Source organism: Scyliorhinus torazame, chromosome 2, assembly GCF_047496885.1.
Source record: "Scyliorhinus torazame isolate Kashiwa2021f chromosome 2, sScyTor2.1, whole genome shotgun sequence".
Lineage (NCBI taxonomy): Eukaryota > Metazoa > Chordata > Chondrichthyes > Carcharhiniformes > Scyliorhinidae > Scyliorhinus > Scyliorhinus torazame.
The window spans coordinates 194,596,250-194,615,701 of NC_092708.1; the positions used below are offsets into that span (position 1 = coordinate 194,596,250).

Consider the following 19,452-nt stretch of genomic DNA (forward strand, 5'->3'; position numbering starts at 1 on the left):
ACGCGTGCAGCAGGCGTGTTGTCCGGGTGGAGCCGGGATGGTGGGGAAGGAGCGGCGGGTCCGCCACAAGCTGCATTCGGCCGCGGTGAAGCTGAGCGACGAGGTCCGGACAGCGAGCAAGCCCGCGCTGGTCTGGCCGCCGCCGCCTGGGGCTGACTGGAAAACCGTGAGGCGGGTGAGAGAAACCGGGATAGAGGAGAGAGGGGGGTAGTGGGTGGAGGAGAGAGGGGGGTAGTGGGTGGAGGAGAGAGGGGGGGATAGTGGGTGGAGGAGAGAGGGGGGGGTAGTGGGTGGAGGAGAGAGGGGGGTAGTGGATGGAGGAGAGAGGGGGGTAGTGGGTGGAGGAGAGAGGGGGGTAGTGGGTGGAGGAGAGAGGGGGGTAGTGGGTGGAGGAGAGGGGGGTAGTGGGTGGAGGAGAGAGGGGGGGTAGTGGGTGGAGGAGAGAGGGGGGTAGTGGGTGGAGGAGAGAGGGGGGTAGTGGGTGGAGGAGAGAGGGGGTAGTGGGTGGAGGAGAGAGGGGGTAGTGGGTGGAGGAGAGAGGGGGGTAGTGGGTGGAGGAGAGAGGGGGTAGTGGGTGGAGGAGAGGGGGGGTAGTGGGTGGAGGAGAGAGGGGGGGTAGTGGGTGGAGGAGAGAGGTGGTAGTGGGTGGAGGAGAGAGAGGGGGTAGTGGGTGGAGGAGAGAGAGGGGGGTAGTGGGTGGAGGAGAGAGGGGGGTAGTGGGTGGAGGAGAGAGGGGGGGTAGTGGGTGGAGGAGAGAGGGGGGTAGTGGGTGGAGGAGAGAGGGGGGTAGTGGGTGGAGGAGAGAGGGGGGTAGTGGGTGGAGGAGAGAGGGGGGTAGTGGGTGGAGGAGAGAGGGGGGTAGTGGGTGGAGGAGAGGGGGGGGTAGTGGGCGGAGGAGAGAGGGGGGTAGTGGGTGGAGGAGAAGGGGGGGTAGTGGGCGGAGGAGAGAGGGGGGTAGTGGGTGGAGGAGAGAGGGGGGTAGTGGGTGGAGGAGAGAGGGGGGTAGTGGGTGGAGGAGAGAGGGGGGGTAGTGGGTGGAGGAGAGAGGGGGGTAGTGGGTGGAGGAGAGAGGGGGGTAGTGGGTGGAGGAGAGAGGGGGGTAGTGGGTGGAGGAGAGAGGGGGGTAGTGGGTGGAGGAGAGAGGGGGTAGTGGGTGGAGGAGAGAGGGGGGTAGTGGGTGGAGGAGAGAGGGGGGTAGTGGGTGGAGGAGAGAGGGGGGGATAGTGGGTGAGGAGAGAGGGGGGCAGTAGGTGGAGGAGGGAGGGGGGCAGTAGGTGGAGGAGGGAGGGGGAGGAAGCGGAGGGCAGTGGGTGGAGGAGGGAGGGGGAGGGAGTGGAGGGCAGAGGGACGGGGGGGGAGAGGGAGTGGGGGGGGACGGGGGTGGCGGGATGGTAAAAATAACAATCCTCAAAATAACCCGACAATACCCGTAAAGTAACTTAGTAAGATAAGGACGTATCTATAGTGACCGGAGGACATGATCTCTGTTGCATTATTCAGGATGCTGATCAATTGTCCACCTCTCTGTTTGCTGGAACCATCATTGACCCCAAAGCACTTGTCCGGAATCTGGATGTTGATTGTAAGACTGTGGTGTCCAGTAAGAAAGGTAAGATTTGTAGTCCGCTCTGCGATTCGGTTTGCATTGTGAAGAACAACCTTTGCTGGAGTTTTTTAATAGTTCTTTTTGGGAGACGATGGTTGAAAAAGCTTTTATTTGTTTTGCTATACTCCCACGTTGGGTCAGCCTAGGTCAATGTTCCTGATGAATCATGTTACAGAGCATTGTGCAGCTTGGTAAAGCCATGACTTTCTGTGTAATTGTGAAGCTTGTGGTCTTTTCACAAAATTAGCGGAGTGTGTGGGAGTGTGTGGACATTGCAGAGTGCTTTACAACAATGAAGTGCTGTTGATGAGCAACAATAATGTGATAAAGACCGGATGATCTGGTGTTTTTTTGTGTGACGATGATTGAGAACAAATAGAACACTGCGAAGAGCTCTGCTGCTGTTCAAAATAGTGAAATGGGATCTTTTATGTCCCTTTTGAGAGGGTAGGCTGAGCTCCCAAAGGTTTCAGTGGGGCAGTGCTTTGCAGAGCACTGACCATATATGTTGTCTTGGGTCAGACTCACAATTTTGTGATATTGATTTGCAAGATACCAAAAAATTAGGAAACTAAGCAAGCACAGTAGCATCGTAGGCTGAAACTGTGTACAGTTAATAAAATGCATGGGAGCTAAGCAAGGTTATTACTGATTGCCAGGCTCCAGACTCCGGGTTGCGAGGGCTCCAGACTCCGGGTTATCTTCTGGACAAATTAAGCCACATTTCCTTTGCACCACCATTGGGTATTCCCACCCCATTAGCAGCCCCCTCCCCCACCCTCCGAACACCACCACAGTAACCCCACGCCCATCCCCACCACTGAACCCACCCACACCGTACCATCGCCACCACTAAACGCCCCCCCCCCCCCAGCTCGAACCATTGCCACTACTGTAACCCCACCACCGTCGCCGCCATCACAGTACACCCCCCACCAATCACCACCACTAAAACTCCCCGGCCACCACCGATGCCCCCATCCATTGCCATCACTGTAAACCCCCCCCCCCCATGAACACTGCCACTGTAAACCCTAATCCCCCCACCAGCATTGGCTCCACTGTAAGCCTCCCACGATCACATTGCAACCACTGTAACGTGCCCCGCCCCCCACAATCACAAGTACTGTACCCATCCCCCTCTACTGTAACACCCACACCCCTTCACCACCAGTGTAAACCCCCCCAATCATCATCATCACCACCACTGATACCCCCCAACAATCACCACCACTGTAACCCCACCACTGTAACCCCCCCCCACCGTCACCACTGTAACCCCCCCTCCACTGTCACCACTGTAACCCCCCCCCACCGTCACCACTGTGACCCGCAATTCCCCCCCCCCACCGTCACCACTGTAACCCGCAATCCCCCCCCCCCCCCACCGTCATCACTGTAACCCGCAACACCCACCCCACCGTCACCACTGTAAACCCCCCCCACCGTCACCACTGTAACCCGCAATCCCCTGTCACCACTGTAACCCGCAATCCCCTCCCCCCACCGTCACCACTGTAACCCCCAATCCCTCCCCCACCGTCACCACTGTAACCCGCAATCCCCCCCACCGTCACCACTGTAACCCGCAATCCCCTCCCCCCACCGTCACCACTGTAACCCCCAATCCCCCCCCCACCGTCACCACTGTAACCCGCAATCCCCCCCACCGTCACCACTGTAACCCGCAATCCCCTCCCCCCACCGTCACCACTGTAACCCGCAATCCTCTCCCCACCGTCACCACTGTAACCCGCAATCCCCACCCCCCCCCACCGTCGCCACTGTAACCCGAAATCCCCCGTCACCACTGTAACCCGAAATCTCCCCCCCCCACTCACCACTGTAACCCCCCCCCACTCACCACTGTAACCCCCCCCCACTGACACCACTGTAACCCCCCCCCACTGACACCACTGTAACCCCACCACTGTATACCCCCCACTGTCACCACTGTAACCCCCCCCCACCGTCACCACTGTAACCCGAAATCCCCACCCCCCACCGTCACCACTGTAACCCGAAATCCCCCCCCCCCCCCCCCACTGTCACCACTATAACCCGAAATCCCTTCCCCCACTGTCACCATTGTAACCCGCAATTCCCCCCGCCGTCACCACTGTAACCCCCCCCCCACCGTCAGCACTGTAACCCCAATCCGCCCCCCCCCCACCGTCACCACTGTAACCCCCCCCCTCCACTGTCACCACTGTAACACCCCCTCCTCACCGTCACCACTGTAACCCGCAATTCCCCCCTCCCCCACAGTCACCACTGTAACCCGCAATCCCCCCCCCCCCACTGTCACCACTGTAACCCGAAATCCCTTCCCCCACCGTCACCACTGTAGCCCCCCACCGTCACCACTGTAACCCCCCCCCCCCCCCCACCGTCACCACTGTAACACGCAATCCTCTCCCCCCCCCCCCCCCCCCCCCCACCGTCACTACTGTAACGCCCAAACCCCCCCACCGTCACCACTGTAACCCGCAATCCCCCCCCCACCGTCACCACTGTAACCCGCAATCCCCTCCCCCCACCGTCACCACTGTAACCCCCAATCCCCCCCCACCGTCACCACTGTAACTCCCAATCCCCCCCCCACCGTCACCACTGTAACCCGCAAACCCCCCCCCACCGTCACCACTGTAACCCGCAATCCCCTCCCCCCACCGTCACCACTGTAACCCCCAATCCCCCCCCACTGTCACCACTGTAACCCCCAATCACCCCCATCCGTCGCCACTGTAACCCGCAATCCCCCCCCACCGTCACCTCTGTAGCCCCCAATCTCCCCCCCCCCCCCCCCCACCGTCACCACTGTAACCCGCAATCCCCTCTTCCCCCCCCCCCACCGTCACCACTGTAACCCGCAATCCCCCCCCACCGTCACCACTGTAACCCGCAATCCCCCCCACCGTCACCACTGTAACCCGCAATCCCCTCTCCCCCTCCCCCCCCACCGTCACCACTGTAACCCGCAATCCCCCCCCCACCGTCACCACTGTAACCCCCAATCCCCCCCCACTGTCACCACTGTAACCCCCAATCACCCCCATCCGTCGCCACTGTAACCCGCAATCCCCCCCACCGCCACCTCTGTAGCCCCCAATCCCCCCCCCACCGTCACCACTGTAACCCGCAATCCCCTCCCCCCACCCACCATCACCACTGTAACCCGCAATCCCCCCCCCCCACCGTCACCACTGTAACCCGCAATCCCCCCCACCGTCACTACTGTAACCCGCAATCCCCGCCCCCCCCCCACCGTCACCACTGTAACCTGCAATCCCCTCCCTCCACCGTCACCACTGTTACCCCCAATCCCCCCCCACCGTCACCACTGTAACCCGCAATTCCCTCCCCCCCCCCCCACCGTCACCACTGTAACCTGAAATCTCCCCCCCCCCCCCCCACCGTCACCACTGTAACCCCCAGTCCGTCCCCCCCCCACCGTCACCACTGTAACCTGAAATCTCCCCCCCCCCCACCGTCACCACTGTAACCCCCAATCCCCTCCCCCCACCGTCACCACTGTAACCCCCAATCCCCCCCCACCGTCACCACTGTAACCCGCAATCCCCTCCCCCCACTGTCACCACTGTAACCCCCCCCCCGCTGTCACCACTGTAACCCGCAACACCCCCCTCCGCCACCGTCACCACTGTAACCCTCAACCCCCCCCCCCCACCGTCACCACTGTAACCCGCAATCCCCTCGCCCCACCGTCACCACTATAACCCGCAACCCCCTCCCACCGTCACCACTGTAACCTACCCCCCCCCCCCCCGACCTACGTCCTGCTCACTCGCATCGTAACCCGTCCCACCCCACCATCACCACCACTGTATCCCGCACCCATGTTGATTGCTTTATTAATAATTGCAAGTGTTTGCCCACTATTGATGTGCTTCGTGTTTTTTTTTCTTTACATGAAGTTAATATTAAAACCATAACTATCTAATATTCAATTTGAGGAGCAGTGCAGCACAGGACAAAGGAGCTGAGCTTTATTGGTGGGTCAGCCTGTTTGAGTTCTTTCTGCTCTAGCTTCTCTTGATGCTTAACGGGAAACATGGTTTGGGCTGCCACTGCTCACTGGCATTCCTTCCACGTGAACAGCTCCCTCAAACGCTGGGGAGTGTAAGGAGCTTCATGAATGCAAATCATATTGCTCAAATTCTGGCAGCTGCTGTTGAAGTAGAACTTTATATCCCTAGAAAAATCTTTTTTAAACCATGGAATGGATGGCACGGAAACAGGACTTTTAACCTGACTGGTCCATCACTTCTCATTTAATTGGTAACAACTTTGCAAATTGGAATGTTTTCATGAATTGCTTGCCCCTTGTGCGATCTTCCCTGGAAGTTCATTACTATCATGTCTTCTTTTAACCAACAGCTGCCAAGCTGCTGCACTGGGAAAATGTGCTCAAGGTGAATGAACAGTTTAAGCACATGTTCTCAGTTGGCACATCGATCAAAATGTGATTCAATTCCTGGGTGACTTTAACTACAAGGTGAGAACCCCAGTGAGCAATGTCATCCATGTGTCGAATTGCATTTTAATCAACATGTCAGCTGAGAATATACGTCGGCCAAGAGCATCTGTTAATAAAAGCCCACCTTGCACAGGAAAAATAAATCACCACAGCATCTTAGAGATTTTTTTTCCCACAGTCATAGTATTTCAAATATTGATTATTTTTTTAAAAAAGTGTATCTATTTATTATGAGTGAGTGGCATCAATCCTCCAATATTAACATGAGCATTTGTTCATTCGTCAGGTAACATTTGACAACATGGTTTATGTTTTGTTAACTGTGAGCAGTGCAGGGTTAATTCAGTGGGTTTTTACTTTGCAGCAAATTGCAATGATCCCTTCCCACCCTTGATTTCTCTGACTCCACGTTTGGCTTTAGGCTATTAACTAATATTCATTATAAGGCTCCTGATTCCCACCGCTATCTCCAGAACACTTTCTTGCACCCTGTAAGGAATCCACTCAATTCTCCCAGTTTCTCCGTTTCCATCATCTCTGTTCTGATGGTGCTACCTTTCACAACTGCGCTTTTGAAATATCGTCTTTTTTTCTTCCAACTGAAAATTTCCCCTCCCCTCACCATGGTTGACAGTGCTCTCAACGTGTCTGCCACATTTCCTACATTTCTGTTCTCACCCCATCCCAGCACCCCATCCCCTTCCCATACCACCGTCCCTTGCAATCACAGGAGGTGCAACACCTGCCCTTTTACCTCCTCTGACTTCACCATCCAAAGCCCAAAAAACTCTTTCCTGATGAAGCCGCGATTTGCAGTTACTAATTTCAATCTAGTCGACTGTATTCGCTGCTCACAGCATGGTCTCTACTGCATTGGGGAGACCAAACCCAAAGTGGGTGACTACTCTACAGAACACTTCCGTTCAGTCTGAGACCATGCCCCTGAACTTCTGGTGTCCAGTCATTTTAACCCCCCACCTTGCTCTCACACTAACATCTCTGTCCTAGGCCTGTTGCATTGTTCCACTGGAGCGCAATGTAAATCTACCTGTAAATATCATTTTGTTTTTTTTTTAGATCTTTGACTTGCTGAATGTGATTGCCTGTTGGCTTTTCTCGTTAAAGTTAAGACCATTATTTCCTTTACTAGTTTGCAGGTATCGTCCTCGTGTATTTGCTCAGCTAGGATCTTTCCTTTTGTAGACTTCTGCGAGGGAAGGGCACTATTTCTGTGTCACCTTCTCTCGCTTCCAGTCCCACCCACATTACACTCGTAATCTATTTCTTGATTTCCATCACTCGTGCTCCCTGACCCACATATTCCCCATCCACTAACACATATTTCAACATTCTTATTCTTGTTTGCAAATTACCCGTAGCTTTGCGCTTCCTGGTCAGTGACGACCGTCAGTCTTACATCCCTCTGAGGTCTCTGCACTCGGCGAGTACTGCCTTCTTGTCTTGATTTTCGTCACACTGCTATTGGTGGCAAGTCTGCAGTCTGTCCGTTTGGCTGCATATTTGGATCAATATGCCTCTTAACAGAACCACTTATTCGGTATAGATTGAGTATCTCTTATTCGAAATTCGAAAAACTCTGAGATCCCCTCTTTTTCAGTGTTGGTTGTTCCTATCACTGTTCCTGTGCACATGTGTAACCTTCCAATTGACGACACGAGTTTGTTACGCCAAAAGAGTTGAACCTGGTCCTTGATTCCCTGTCGGGAGGGAAGCCGTGTATCCCCCGTCAGACACGGCAACTCCGGAGCAGTGTCCGTAAGTCTTTACAGCTTGGTATTCCAAAACCCGAACAATTCCGGAATCCGAGACACCCTCGGCCCCGAGCATTTTGAATGAGGGATACTCCCTGTATAGTTTTTGAGGGTTTCAAGGCGATATGTCGTAGTTTCTCTTGGTAAATGGTTTCTGGTACTAGTGACCACCTCCATTTTTACCGGTGGTCCGTCCAGGGAAGGTGACCAGTAAAAGTTGGTTGCACCGGCAATGGCCAATACGTTCAACAGCAATTTTGTTTTCTAACTGTGGCTCTGGTCCTTCTGCGTGTCCTTTTTGTCTCATGTGAATACTCTTATCTCAATTTGGTTTTCCACATGGTGTATTTAGTTCCTTTTATAATTCTTGGTTGAAACGTGTTATTTCTTTCTCCAAAAGGTACCTTCGATGTGCCCCTTTTATGCCACAATTGGTACATTTTGCATCTTTACTCCAGCAATCATTTGCTGTGTGCCCAGTTTCTGCACATCAATGGCAATTTTGCACCTGTGTTGGTGCTTGGGTCTCAGCTGACACCTCATGGACTTCAGTGCTCAAACTTAATGGTTGCGCTTCCTTAGCTGCTAATTCCATCGATCTAAAGCCTTCCTTAAGTCAAAGTTTCTTTCTGTTCATAGTCTTTTCTGGATAGCTTCGCTTTTCAATCCACACACCAGTCTGCCTCTAATGGTGTGGTCCAAGGCAACTCCAAATTTAGTATTCGGCTAATTTCTCCAAATTAGCTACAAACCATCTGATTGATTCACCATCTTGTTGGTTACATTTATGAAACCTGAACCCTCTACCCCTCGGGAAAGCCAGGAATGTTTGCCAAAATTGTGTTCACCTGGACAAAGTATTCGAATCTTGCAGTCTGAGTTGCAGTGTTCTATGCTCTCATCATGCGTGATGCCAAAACCCCCCCACCATTTTACTACTGGAAGGCTTGTGTAAACACAAATATGCCTCTCAGTTTTCAGCACTAACAAGGTAACTCTGAGCTTAGCCTTTCCTAGTTTTACACTGTGTGTTGCAAAACTTCCCAAGCTCTCAAATGTTGCAGGGTGTTTGTTACTTGCTACTCACATTAGAGGCAGTACTGTCTAGAACTTCCAGGTAGAGTTTGTGGCAAGCTTCTTTTGATGTTGCTTTATCCAGAATCAGTGTTTAAATTTTGGTTCCTTCGATGTTTGCAGCTGTTTTCGGCTCCCCTCCATTGCCAGCTTTGGTGCAGCAATGTTTTTATCTTAATCCTTTTTGGATGGCTACAGTGTGGATGGACAATTTTTCTTGTTCCACTGGATTTCTGCACTTTTTCGGGTGTTTGCAGCATGGATCAATCATTTTCCCGCCAGTTTCTTTGTGGTATTTTTACAATACAGGTTTGTAAACCCAAAAGTATAAAACAAATAAGAGCTTTTATTCAGGATTTATTTATCCACCGGCTGCGAGATTAGACTGAATTGTTAGCCTGCCCCAACTACCAACGATGTCACCAGTGCGTCAGCGTGATCAAACTCTTCAAGTGACCCTGTTCCAACGAGGAACAAGCGGAATCTTCTCCCTTTACCTCTCTGTCTTTACGTTGCTCCTTTACCTCTTCGACCAAGTTTTAGCAGTCCCTCCTCATGCCTCCTCGTTTGGTTTGCCGTTAGTTTTGTTGATAATGCTGTGAATCACTTTAGTATGGTTAAGGTATTGTGCAAATGCAACTTGTTGTTGCTGCTCCTCTCTTTTGCTTTTCCCCTCCCTCCCCACAACCTTGCTACACCCTATAACCAGTCAGCATTATTGAGATACCCTCATGCTCAAGCCCCATTAATTTGCTTTACTTAGTGCCACCACATGGTTTCCATTTTTTGATTCCAACCCCCTTGTGCCCTCTCTCGGGGCTCCCAATGCCTCTGCTACGGATTCTTGCAGTGCTCCTGTATTGAGTACCCTTCTGCAACCATCCGCCGCTGCTCACACTCCAAAATCTCCCTCTCACCACGCTCCTAACTCTCGTGAAGCCACCCCCCCGCCACACAACCCCCTCGTCCTGTGTCTGGTTCTTCTGTCAATTTACCTTCAATCTGGTTATCAACCTCTGATAACAGTTTCTCCTAACTTATTCTCAAATTTTAAACACTTCAAGCAAATCTCCTCTTGGCCATCTCTGTTCAAAGGAGAACAGCCCCAGTTTCATGCTCTCCACATAGAACTATATCTTGGTTGTACAGAAATCCATTTGTCTGGTCATAGTGATGGACTGCGTATTTTGGTTCTATTTCAGTCCGCACTCATCGCCTTAAAAGTTGGTTTAAAATTTATTTGAGTGGTATTTTGTGTACTGGACCCGCCCAGCAGATGGTGCTAAAGTCATGCTTCGACATGAGCAACTATGCAAGATTTAGTAGAAATGGTTTCAAATAGTCAGGCTGATGTGGATGAACAATGTTTTGCACTGTAGCAGTAAGTATTCCATTCTCGAGAATTTGCAGTCAGTTTGACTTCGTAGTGCAAAGTTGTATCCTTTTGTGGAGTTGTGAAAACTTGACATTAATGATAAAATAATTGTTTCAGGTAAGCAACATCCATTTAAAATGTAATATTGCTTAGCGCTGCTGATCTACTTGCAAGCATACCGGCATGTGAATTAGGAGCAGGAATAGGCCATTCAGCCCCTCAAGCTCTGCCATGGTAAGATTGATCAGATTGCGGCCTCAACTCTACTTTCATGTTTAGCCTTGAAAACCTTTGACTCCTTTTTCGGTCAAGAGTTTCAGCCATCTCATTCCCTCTATGACCCAACCTCCACTGCTCTCTAGGGAAGAGGATTCCATGGACTAATGACCCACTGAGTTGAAAGATTTCTCCTCATCTCTGTCTTGCATTTTTTTAAGTGTCCTCTAGTTGTAAAGGCATAACATCCTCTCCGCATCCAACCAGTCAAATCCGTAAGGATCTTGTGTTTCAATAAGATCACCCCCCCATTCTTCTACACTCAACTGGAGGTTTGACCTATTCAATATTTCCTCATAAGACAGTCCCTTCATCCCAGAAATCAGTTGAATGAACCTTCTCCTAACTGTTTTCCTTGCAGTTACATTCTTCCTTCAGTGAGGAGACCAAATTGTACGCAGTACTCCAGATGTGGTCTCACCAACTCCCTGTAGAAGTGTAGCAGCAGAACATCCCTACTTTTATATTACAAATAAGTGACAGCCTTTCGCAGGTTCATTCCTCCGAGCATGCTTTGATCCATTGGAGTCGGCCTACCTGGTTTAAATTTTAAGCAACGCTCAGCGGTTAACTGTCAATGACCATCAACTGGTGCATTCTCCATGGCAACGCCATTACCAATCAGGGCCTACTTGCCCTAATAAGCACTCTTTTCTCATACAGTATAAATTTGTGGATTTTCCCTTGTATTGTTTTCTTGCAAATGTCCTGATGATTGCAAGACGAAAAGCTTTGACATAGAAGTTTTTTTCCAGCAATACTCATGTTTATACTACCAAATAGTTATTTGTTGTAGACCAGATTTTAAAAAATTATTTTTTAATTTTTCCAATTAAGGGGCAATTTGGCGTGGCCAATCCACCTACCCTGTATATCTTGGATTGTGGGGGTGAAACCCACGCAGACACAGAGACTGTGCAGACTCCACATGGACAGTGACCCGGGTCGGGATTGAACCTCAGTGCTGTGAAGTAGCAGTGATAACCACTGTGCTGCCATGCTGCCCCACTTTACTTAGGCTCACCACTCTCTGGGTGAAGACATTTCTCCTCATCTCTGTCCTAAATGGTCCACCCCGTACCCTCAGTCTGTGACCGCTGGTTCGGGACACCCCCACCTTCGGGAAAATTCTTAATCTACCCTGTCTTGTCCTGTTAAAATGTTATAGGTCGCCATGAGATTCTGCACCCCCCCCCCCCCAACTCATTTTCCTGAACTCTAGCAAATACTATCCTAACCGACTCAATTTCTCATCGTACATCCGTCCTGCCATTCCAGAAATCAGTCTGGTCAACTTTTGCTGTACTTGCTCGATAGCAAGAACATCCTCCTTCAAATACGGAGAGCAAAACTGCACACACTATTCCAGGTGTGGCCTCACCAAGCCCTGTATAATTGCAGCAAGACGTCCCTGTTCCTGTACTGGAATCTTCGCAATGAAGGCCAGCATACCATTTGTCTTCTTTACCGCCTGCTGCACCTGCATGTTTACCTTCAGTGACTGGTGTGCGTAGACACCAAGATCTCATTGCATATTCCTCTTTTCTAATTTGTGGCCATTTGGATAATAGTCTGCCGTACTGTTTTTGCTACCAAAGTGGATTAACTTGCATTGATCCAAATTATACTGCTTCTGCCATTCATTTGCCCACTCACTCAACTTGTCCAAATCACACTGAAGGATCTCTGCAACCTCCTCACAGCTCACCCTCCCACCCAACCTTGTGGCAAAGCAGCCCACTTGATTGGCACCCCATCCACCACCTTCAACATTGACTTCACTAAATTTTTTTTTAAAAAATATATTTTATTCAAATTTTTTCGGTCAAACAAGAACAGTACAGGATTTTCCCCTTTTTACAACTTTAAAACAATATAAATAATAACGACCGTTTTTTAACAAATAAATAATATATTAACTAAATGGCAACTGCCAACAACAAAATAATAACTCTCCAAAACAATGGAGTCCACACGCCAGTATAAATAGCTAATATACAAACAACTATAGGAAACCCCTGAGGGCCCACGTGGCCCCCCCCCCCCCCCCCCCCGGGTTGCTGCTGCTACCTTCCCCATTTCCCTTATCGTTCTGCGAGGTAGTCAAGGAACGGTTGCCACCGCCTGGTGAACCCTTGAGCCGAACCTCTTAGTGCGTACTTTATCCGCTCCAATTTTATAAACCCTGCCATGTCGTTTATCCAGGCCTCCACGCCCGGGGGCTTAGCTTCCTTCCACATAAGCAATATCCTGCGCCGGGCTACGAGGGAAGCAAAGGCCAAAACATCAGCCTCTCTCGACTCCTGCACTCCCGGCTCTTCTGCAACCCCGAATATAGTCAACCCCCAGCCTGGCTCGACCCGGACCCCCACCACCTTCGAAAGCACCTTTGCCACCCCCACCCAGAACCCCTGTAGTGCCGGGCATGACCAAAACATGTGGGTGTGGTTCGCTGGGCTTCCCGTGCATCTCCCGCACCTGTCCTCCACTCCAAAAAATCTACTTAACCTTTCTCCAGTCATAAGGGCAGCACGGTAGCCTTGTGGATAGCACAATTGCTTCACAGCTCCAGGGTCCCAGGTTCGATTCCGGCTTGGGTCACTGTCTGTGCGGAGTCTGCACATCCTCCCCGTGTGTGTGTGGGGTTCCTCCGGGTGCTCCGGTTTCCTCCCACAGTCCAAAGATGTGCAGGTTAGGTGGATTGGCCATGATAAATTGCCCTTAGTGTTGGGTGGGGTTACTGGGTTATGGGGATAGGGTGGAGGTGTTGACCTTGGGTATGGTGCTCTTTCCAGGAGCCGGTGCAGACTCGATGGGCCGAATGGCCTCCTTCTGCACTGTAAATTCTATGAAAAAAAAAAAATATGCGCCCTATGTAGAACCTTGAATTGTATCAGGCTGAGCCTGGCGCATGAGGACGAAGAGTTTACCCTACTTAGGGCATCTGCCCACAGCCCCTCCTCGATCTCTTCCCCCAGCTCCTCTTCCCATTTTCCCTTCAGCTCATCCACCATGATCTCCCCCTCGTCTCTCATTTCCCTGTATACACCTGACACCCTACCATGCCCCACCCATGCCCCCGAAATCACCCTGTCCTGAATCTCTTGCGCCGGGAGCTGCGGAAATTCCCTCACCTGTTGCCTTGCAAAAGCCCTCAGTTGCATATACCGAAATGCATTCCCCGGTGGCAACCCATATTTTTCCGTCAGTGCTCCCAGACTTGCAAACGTCCCGTCAAGGAACAAATCCCTCAATTGCACAATCCCTGCTCTCTGCCAGACTTTAAATCCCCCATCTATCTTCCCCGGGACAAACCTATGGTTGTTCCTTATCGGGGACCTACCCGAGGCACCCGTCACTCCCTTATGCCGTCTCCACTGCCCCCAAATTTTCAGTGTTGCCACCACCACTGGACTTGTGGTGTATTTCTTCGGGGAGAACGGTAAAGGCGCCGTCGCTAATGCTTGCAGGCAGGTTCCCCTACAGGACGCCATCTTTAGTCTTTTCCACGCCGCTCCCTCCCCTTCCCCCATCCGCTTGCATACCATTGATATATTGGCGGCCCAATAATAGTCACTTAAGCTCGGCAGTGCCAGTCCCCCCCCCCCCCCCCTACCCCATCCCTGCTACGCTGCAGAAACCCCCTCTTCACTCTTGGGGTCTTCCCAGCCCACACAAAGCTCATAACGCTCTTATCCACTTTTTTGAAAAAAGCCTTGGTAATCATCACAGGGAGGCACTGGAACACTGAAAAGAAATCGCGGAAGGACCACCATTTTGACCGCCTGCACCCTACCCGCCAGTGACAGGGGCACCATGTCCCATCTCCTAAAATCCTCTTCCATCTGCTCCACCAATCTTCCTAAATTAAGCTTATGCAAGGTTCCCCAGTTCCTGGCTACCGAAAATCCCTTGTTACTCTCCTCAGCGGCAAATCATCTATTCCCCTGCTCTGTTCCCCAGGATGCATCACAAACAGCTCACTCTTCCCATATTCAGTTTATATCCCGAAAATTCCCCAAACTCCCTGAGTGTCTGCATTATCTCGGGCATCCCCTCCACTGGGTCCGCGACATACAACAATAAGTCATCCGCGTATAATGACACCCGGTGCTCTTCTCCTCCCCTAAGTACTCCCCTCCACTTCCTAGAGCCCCTCAGCGCTATGGCCAGTGGCTCAATTGCCAACGCAAACAGTATCGGGGACGGGACACCCCTGTCTTGTCCCTCTATATAGACGGAAGTAGTCAGATCTCTGCCTGTTTGTGATCACACTTGCCACCGGGACCCTATTAAAAAGCTGAACCCACCCAATAAACCCCTCTCCAAATCCAAATCTCCTCAACACTTCCCACAGGTAATCCCACTCCACTCTATCAAATGCTTTCTCAGCGTCCATCGCCACCACTATCTCCGCCTCTCCCTCCGGCGGGGACATCATCATCACACCTTGCAGCCTCCATATATATTAGTGTTCAACTGTCTCCCCTTAACAAACCCAGTTTGATCCATGTGAACCATCCCTGGGACATAATCCTCTATCCTCGTCGCCATCACCTTGGCCAAGAGCTTGGCATCTACATTCAGAAGGGAGATAGGCCTGTAAGACCCGCACTGCAGCGTGTCTTTGTCCCTCTTCAGGAGCAACGATATCGTCGCCTCTGACATCGTCGGGGGCAACGTCCCCCTTTCCCTGGCCTCGTTAAAGGTTCTCGTCAGAAGCGGGGCTAGTAGGTCCATGTATTTCCTATAAAATTCCACCGGGAACCCACCTGGTCCCGTGGCCTTCCCTGCCTGCATGCTCCCAATCCCTTTTACCACCTCCTCCACCTCAATCTGTGCTCCCAATCCTGTCCTCTCCTGCTCCTCCACCTTCGGGAATTCCAGCTGATCCAGGAAGTGCATCATTCCCTCCTTCCCTTCCGGGGGTTGAGCCTTATACAGCCTCTCATAAAATGCCTTAAATACCCCGTTCACCCTCTCTGCTCCCCGTTCCATCTCACCCTCCTTGTCCCTCACCCCACCTATCTCCCTCGCCGCCCCTCTCTTCCTCAATTGTTGGGCCAGTAACCGGCTCGCCTTCTCTCCGTACTCATACTGTACTCCCTGTGCCTTCCTCCATTGTGCCTCTGCCCTGCCCGTGGTCAGCAAGTCAAATTCCGTATGCAACCTTCGTCTTTCCCTGTACAGTCTCTCATCCGGAGCCTCTGCATACTGCCTATCCACCCTCAAAATTTCTCTCAACAATTGCTCCCTCTCTTTACTCTCTTGTTTCCCCTTATGGGCCTTTATGGAAATCAGTTCCCCTCTGACCACCGCCTTCAGTGCCTCCCAGACCACTCCCACCTGAACCTCTCCATCATCGTTAATCTCCAGGTACCTTTCGATACATCCCCTCACCCTTACACACACACCCTCATCCGCCAACAGTCCCATAACTAATCTCCAGAGTGGGTGCCGTTCCTTTTCCTCTCCTACTACCAGATCTACCCAATGTGGGGCATGGTCCGAGATGGCTATGGCCGAATACTCCGTCCCTGTCACCTTCGGGATCAGTGCCCTTCCCAGGACAAAGAAGTCTATCTGAGAATACACCTTGTGGACATGAGAGAAGAAGGAAAACTCCCTACTCCTGGGCCTAGTGAATCTCCAGGGGTCTACTCCTCCCATCTGCTCCACGAACTCCTTAAGCACCTTGGCCGCTGCCGGCCTCCTCCCGGTCCTAGACCTGGACCGGTCCACCCCTGGATCCTGCACCGTGTTGAAATCTCCCCCCATTACCAACTTTCCCACCTCCAGGTCCGGGATACGCCCCAGCATACACTTCATGAAGTTTGCATCATCCCAGTTCAGGGCATATACGTTCACCAGAACCACCGCTTACCCTTGTAATCTGCCACTCACCATCACGTATCTACCCCACTGTCCGCTACTATGGTCCTCCCCTCAAACACTACTCGTTTCCCCACTAATATAGCCACCCCTCTATTTTTCGCATCCAAGCCCGAATGAAATACCTGTCCCACCCATCCTTTACGTAATCTGACCTGATCCGCCAGTTTCAGATGTGTCTCCTGTAGCATGACCACATCTGCCTTTAATTTCTTTAGGTGCGCGAGTACCCTTGCCCTCTTAATCGGCCCATTCAGCCCTCTCACATTCCACGTGATCAACCGGGTCGGGGGGCTCTTTACACCCCCCCCCCCCCCCCCAATGTCGACTAGCCATCCCCTTTTTTAGAACAGCTCTCACCCGGTTCCCACGCTCCCGTTTGTCGCCCCGACGGTGTCCTCCCGTCCCAACCACCCTGCCCCATAACAGCTCCCCCTTTCCCTTAGCAGCAGCAACCAAGTTAACCCCCCCCTCCGCTAGATCCCTTTCTAGCGTAATTGCTCCCCCCATGTTGCTCCCAGAAGTCAGCAAACTCTGGCTGACCTCGGCTTCCCCCGTTTATCCTTGGCCCCCCATTGTGTAAGGCCCCCTCCTTCCTGCGCTCCCTTTCCCGCCGCAATTACCATAGCGCGGGAACAAAGCCCGCGTTTCCCACTCGGCCCCGCCCCTAATGGCGCAGCTCCCTCTCTCCTTCCCCCTCTCCTTCCCCACCGGCGCCCACAGTTCACCATACCCCCCCCCCCCCCCCCAACGAGGGGAATAGAGAATATTTCCCCCCCCCTGCCCCCTTCCCCGTCCCATACAATCCCCCCACTACTTTATTACAGAAACTCTTTCTCTCTCCAGTCTAGTCCAACTTCTCCTCTACAATAAATGTCCACGCCTCTTCTGCCGTCTCAAAGTAGTGATGTTTCCCTTGGTGTGTAACCCACAGTCTCGCTGGCTGCAACATTCCAAATTTAACTTTCTTTCTATGCAGCACCGCCTTGGCCCGATTGAAACTCGCCACCTCCGCACTCCAATCCTGGTACACGCGGATCACTGCATTCTCCCACCTGCAGCTCCGTGTCTTTTTCGCCCATCTCAGGACCATCTCCCTGTCCTCACCACTATGGCTCGAGGTATTTCTCCTGCCTTTGGTGTTCGCGCAAGGACTCGATATGCTCCCTCCACTTCCAAGGGGCCCGTCGGGGCCTCCGGTCCCATTAACGAGTGAAGCAATGTGCTCACATATGCCCCGACGTCCGCCCCCTCTGCACCTTCGGGAAGACCCAAAACTCTTAGGTTCTTCCTCCTCGAGCTATTTTCCAGGGCTTCCAGCCTCTCTACACACCTTTTATGCAGTGTCTCGTGCGTCTCTGTCTTCACCACCAGGCCCTGTATTTCATCCTCATTCTCGGCAGCCTTTGCCTTCACATCACGAAGCTCCAACTCCTGGGTCTTCTGTGCCTCCTTTAGCCCTTCAATCGCCTGTAGTATCGGGGCCAACACCTCCTTTTTCAGCTCCTCCACACAGCGCCGCAGGAACTCTTGCTCTTCCGGGCCCCACACCGAACGGCCTCCTTCCGCCGCCATCTTGCTTCGTGCTTCCCTTCCTTGCCGCTGCTCCTGAGGATCCTCTGCAATCCAGCCACTACTCTCTCCTTTCTCCATATATATCCGGGGGGGGGTTCCCTTCTATTTCACCGCACAATGGTTTTAGCCGTCAAAAATTGCCGTTGGGGCTCCTAATAAGAGCCCAAAAGTCCGTTCCAACGGGAGGTGCCGAAACGTGTGACTCAGCTGGTCATCGCCGCACCCGGAAGTCGACTTCACTAAATTGACCCTTAATTGGAAAAAAAAAAAAATGACTCCACCATTAGTGTGCAGTGGCAGCAGTGTCCATCATCTACAAGGTACAATGCAGCAACTCGCCAAGGTTCCTTCAACAGCACCTTCCAAACTTGTGGCCTCTACCACCTAGAAGGGCAAGGGCAGCAGGCACATGGGAACACAGCCACTTGCAAGTTCCCCTTCAAGTCACACTCGATCCTGACTTGGAACTATATCACCATACCTTCATTGTTACTGGGTCAAAATGCTGGAATTCAACCTTCAGCGACACTGGGTTTACCTTCACCACACACATTGCAGTGTTTCAAGAAGGCAGCTCACAGGGGTGGGCAATAAAATTCTGGGGTAGCCAGTGACACCCACCTTCTATGATAGAATATATTTAAAAAGATGTGATGTGAAGATGCATTCAGTGACCTTACCACTTGCGTGAGGTTTTTGAGCTTTTGGCAATGCTACTGTTGCTATCTTTACTTGCTATAAATATGGCAGTCAATAAGGTTGCCCTTTTATCTAGATATTGATATAATATGCTTTCAGAGTCGCCAGGTATCTAATGATACCGCCGCAAGGTTCAACCGGGCATTGATCAAAGAGCCAAACAACCAGTTAGTTAGTTCAAGATCAATGGTACTTTACTTACACACACTATTAACCTACACATGCAACATAAACACTACAAGCTAAACTACACCTAACAACTATGACAACCTGTACTTAACTTCGGGCACTCGGCTTGGGTCAGAGGAACAGTGGCCTTTGTTCGAATCTGGAGAAGTAACTGCGGTTCGGCTAGGATCATCCGTCTGGTAGCGAGTGTTGAACTTGGACTTGCTTCTGGTCGTGGTGCTGCAGTTGGAGGTGGACGTTGCCGGAGCGCCAGGTCCAAAAGAGATCGAACACCTGGCAGTGTCTCTCTTTATCCTTGGAGTTTCGCGCTCTTTTGGGCGGTCCTTAGGTTTGGACTCAATTAATTGGGCAGTTCTCGATCACTGCCTTCGATCTGAGCCAATAAAGGGGTGGGTGTCTTGATGGCTGGGCGTGTCCTAAGCGGTCATTAACCCTGCTGTTTATGCTTCCTGAGTGAAGGGAGTGGCGCCGAAATGTCTGGGCTTGTATCGGT

General features: G+C 51.9%; 1 protein-coding gene across 2 annotated transcripts in view; it reads left to right on the forward strand.

Annotated features, from left to right (window-relative positions):
- Nucleotides 1-19,452, forward strand: part of slx9 (SLX9 ribosome biogenesis factor) — a 163,063-nt gene continuing 143,611 nt past the window's right edge. The window contains exons 1-2 of one of the 2 annotated variants that reach the window (XM_072482013.1): nt 1-175; nt 1,501-1,609. In XM_072482013.1, coding sequence (XP_072338114.1) covers nt 38-175; nt 1,501-1,609 — 247 coding nt within the window. In that variant the 5' untranslated portion in view covers nt 1-37. The remainder of the gene's footprint in view (nt 176-1,500; nt 1,610-19,452) is intronic. The other variant, XM_072482010.1, reaches the window with a different exon arrangement.